Consider the following 4,049-nt stretch of genomic DNA (forward strand, 5'->3'; position numbering starts at 1 on the left):
TTCTGAGCCGTCCTCTTTAGGCCACGCGGTGAAGGTTCCCCCGTGAGCCCACCCTACTGACGGCCGGTTTTCTGCCTTCTCCTCTCCCAGGTGCTGATCATCGGTGGCGGCGATGGGGGAGTGCTGCGAGAGGTGGTGAAACACCCAACCGTGGAGTCGGTGGTGCAGTGTGAAATCGATGAGGTGCGTTGGGAGGTGCCCCGGGGTTTCAGTCAGATGGGTGGGCTGCCTGACAAAAAGCAGCCTTACTTCACAGCATCCACGGGAGCTGCTGCTTCACCTGCTGTCCCTTGTCAGCAGCGAGTGTGTTCGCTGCCGGTTCTGCTGGCGTGGCGTGACACTGACAGCGCCACCTCTTTGCCTTACGAGTCATCTACGTGGCAGCTGGCTGCCTCTTTCATGTGATTTCTTTCACACACACGTTTGGTAGAGGCCCTTCCAGGCCAGCGTGGGCCAAGTATGGGTTGTGGAGAAGGAGAGCTCTGGCTTTGCGAAGGTGCCGCTTTTCCCTCTCCCCACAACGTGGAACAGAGTGCTGCACCTTCCAGAGGAGGGTGGTCACTTTGTTAAGCTGTCAGCAGTAACTGAAAGCAGGAAATAAGCCGGGGGGTATTTGTTTCCGTGATAGATAAGCTGATCCTCCTCCTTTCTGTCAGTTTGTTCTGATATTTTACTTTCTTAGAAAGTTCTGCTGTCTGGTCAGAGCGAGGCTGTATTAGGAATGGGAAACGCTGCTGTGTGAGACTGTACTCTGTCTGTCAAGCTAAGTAGGCATATGTGCCTGGTTTTGAACAAGCGCTGCCTGACACCAGCATATTTTTTTGTCTCTGCCAGCTGTGAGAAGCTGGTAGTGTTCAGTACAATGGCTGGGCCTAGGGCAGCGCTGTCTAACCGTTTTAGAGAGAAGACTGTATCTTATGGGGGGGATTGATACAATGACTATAGAGCAGAGATGGGGATACTTCTCATCTTGCATCCAGAAACTTGATGGTGTGGTTTTATTTCAGAAAAAAATAAAATACAAAAGTCTGTAGTGAGATCACCTCTGCAAGTGATGTCTGCAGGGAAAAGGAGTGCAGAGCAGTCAGATCTGTAATCGTATTCTCTTAGTTCCTCAGGGAGCTTTTGAAGCTCCATGTTCTTCTTGTTGAGTTTGGCAAGGACAGACCAACAGTGTCACTGAACCCTGAGGCCATAGGAAAGGGCTGAGTGTAGCTTGTTGGCTGAAGATGCTGACAGCTCTTGAGGATCTAGCTAGCGAGTTGGATTTGTGCTGAAGGCATGGAAGGAAATGACTCATTGTGCTGTTCTTTCAGCTGCAGCTGCACAGTAGCCTGAAAAGTAGCTCCTTGTAGTGGCCCCTGACCCACTTGTGCTCTCTGTGTTGCAGGATGTGATCCAGGTATCTAAGAAATACCTCCCAGGGATGGCAGTGGGGTATTCCAGCGCTAAGCTGACCTTGCATGTGGGAGACGGTTTTGAGTTCATGAAACAAAATCAAGAAGCCTTTGATGTGATTATCACGGACTCGTCTGACCCTATGGGTAAGAATTCTGGCCATAAAAGGGCTTTCCACACTCCTCCTCCTTTTCTCTTCTGCCTACCTCCTGGAAGTAATGCCAGCCTGCCCAGGCTCCTTTCAAGTGAAAAGACTGTCACTGACTTGATTCTTTTGGTAGAGAAAGGGAAGGATGAAGACCAGAAAATTGTATTAGCAAGGCTTCAAGCCAGCTGTCACGTTTCTGTCCTTAAAATTCAACTCCAGCAGCTATTGTTTCTGGAAGAGAGTTTATCCTCGAGTCTAGTAATCCCATGGGGGATACAGCACCATGCTGGCAAAGACAGCTTTGCACATGTGCCTGCTAATGAAGCAGTGGCTCACGCGCTGTTGGTGTAGCTACATGGCCTAAAGATGGCTGTAGTGAGGCTGCTGTATGTGTGAAGGCAAAAACTGAGGTAGAAAGGGACTAAATGTAGCTGTGGCACCTCATTTTATGGACCTAACAACAAGTGCCCGAGTCACCTTCACTCTTGCTATAGTCAGCACAGAGAGAGGCATCTCTAAAAGGCAGTTTGGAGCTGGAGTTCAGTTTTAAAAAGCGCTGAAACACGAGGCAGCTGCTAGGACTTTCTTTGATAAAGTTCCTGGGCTTGCTATTGAGCAGAGCTTAAAATCCTGATGGTTCTGCTGTGCTAGGTGCAGGCTGGGGTTCACCCAGGGTCAAAACCAGATTGCTTCCAGATTGTCTCCAGTGCTTGTGGTCACTGAAAAGCCATTTGAAATGTCTTTTCCAGTGCAGTCCCTGTGCAGCCTGGGCACTCAGAAAACTCTCAGAAGCCTGCCAGCTTAGTCTCCCTCTAGACATACTCTTTATGTGCTTTTCTCCCAGGTCCCGCAGAAAGCTTATTCAAAGAATCCTACTACCAGCTGATGAAGACAGCCCTGCGAGAAGATGGGATTCTTTGCTGCCAAGGTGAGGATGCTGTCTCTGGGTAAAGGCTGATGCCAGCTCATTGCATGCAAAGTGTGAGGCAGAAAGGGGATTCTTTTTGAGGATACATGACGCAGTGAGTGAAATCCACTTCAGCTCCAGGTACAGGACAGTTTTTGATCGTATATGTCAACTCATTAACTGCTAGACTACGCTTAGAAAAACTGGTGTAAGGATCTTATCTTGCTTTTGAAACATCGTGAGCTGTGCAAGGTAGAGCAGGTTTGGACTTGGAACCACTGTTAACCTGGCACAGGCCTGTGCAGAGAAGAGGGGCAGCTCTCACCTTGCCTCCTGTCTTCCTTTCTCCCTGTAGGTGAGTGCCAGTGGCTGCACCTGGATCTCATTAAGGAGATGCGTCAGTTCTGCAAGTCTCTGTTCCCCGTTGTGGAATATGCCTATTGCACCATCCCCACATATCCCAGCGGGCAGATTGGCTTCATGCTCTGCAGCAAGAACCCGGTGAGTTTCAGGCACCTGAAGTGCTCTTCTCCACTCCCTGAAAGCACCCACAGAGCCTGGCTCAGGCTGTCCTTACAGAGCTTGAGCTGTGGCACTGAGCTCTCCCCACTCTGGGGCCTCTAGACTCATGCTGAGCCCTGGCTCTGCCAACCCTGGGCCCCAGAGCTGCAATGCAGCTTGCTTACTGCTGGATGAAGTGCAGAATTGACCAGTAATGTAACCAGTTGCCTTAGAAAAGGGTATGGTTTTCTCTGTACCACAACAAACTTGGAAGGGAGGAAGCCACCACCAATTTCCAGAGTTAAGGCTTTGGCTTATTGGTGCTGGCTGTTATAAAGTGGGCATCTGCTTGGTAAGAATCAGCTGACGACTGGTCATCTGCTTGTACAAAGGCCTCCAAGTGAGAGTTGGTATTAGGATTTGGGCTGGTAACTGTAAGGCCACTGGGGTCTGCTCTCTTCCCAATCTGCTGCATTACAGCAAGCCTGTAATGCAACTGTCACATTGGTTTAGGGAGTCAGCAGCACTTCTGCTGCTGTATTTTATTTACAGTACTGGGGCACTGGCAACATGCATTGTGCCTGACTTAATGCAGATGTGGATTCTGCTCTGAAGAGCAAAAGCCTTGCTTCTTAGAAGCTCAGGCACAAGCTGACAGCTTCATCTGGCACATGGCTCACATGCAGTGTGACCTCATACGCTGACATCTATGAATAAGGGCCAGTCACACGAGGTACGGAGTGTAAACTCCAGCCCTTGGGGCTAGAGCTGTGCAGAAACTTTGACCTCATACTAGAACAGAAAGTCATCTGTTTTCCTGCGAGTCCTTTTGGTTCTCTGCCATGAATCAGGATGCCTGTCACACAGCCTTTTGCCCATTACCCAAACACTACAGAGCTACCTGGCTTCTTTATTGCAGAACACAAATTTCCGGGAGCCTGTGCAGCAGCTCTCACAGCAACAGGTAGAGGAGAGGAGTCTGAAATACTACAACTCTGACATTCATCGGGCAGCTTTTATTCTGCCAGAGTTTGCACGGAAGGTAAGCAAGGCTTCGCTGCTGTTCCTCCATCACGGACGGGGTATGACTATTCT

At 49.7% G+C, this 4,049-nt stretch overlaps 1 protein-coding gene across 1 annotated transcript in view; it reads left to right on the forward strand.

Annotated features, from left to right (window-relative positions):
- Positions 1-84: 84 nt before the first annotated feature.
- The window catches only part of SRM (spermidine synthase), a gene marked incomplete at its 5' end in the record, with an annotated part of 5,009 nt that continues 1,044 nt past the window's right edge, over positions 85-4,049 (forward strand). The window contains 5 exons of the mRNA XM_010167007.2: positions 85-183; positions 1,391-1,544; positions 2,391-2,474; positions 2,809-2,954; positions 3,874-3,996. Of these exons, the coding sequence (XP_010165309.2) occupies positions 85-183; positions 1,391-1,544; positions 2,391-2,474; positions 2,809-2,954; positions 3,874-3,996 (606 nt within the window). The remainder of the gene's footprint in view (positions 184-1,390; positions 1,545-2,390; positions 2,475-2,808; positions 2,955-3,873; positions 3,997-4,049) is intronic.

The sequence above is a fragment of the Antrostomus carolinensis genome, unplaced genomic scaffold (assembly GCF_000700745.2).
Source record: "Antrostomus carolinensis isolate BGI_N321 unplaced genomic scaffold, ASM70074v2 scaffold51924, whole genome shotgun sequence".
Lineage (NCBI taxonomy): Eukaryota > Metazoa > Chordata > Aves > Caprimulgiformes > Caprimulgidae > Antrostomus > Antrostomus carolinensis.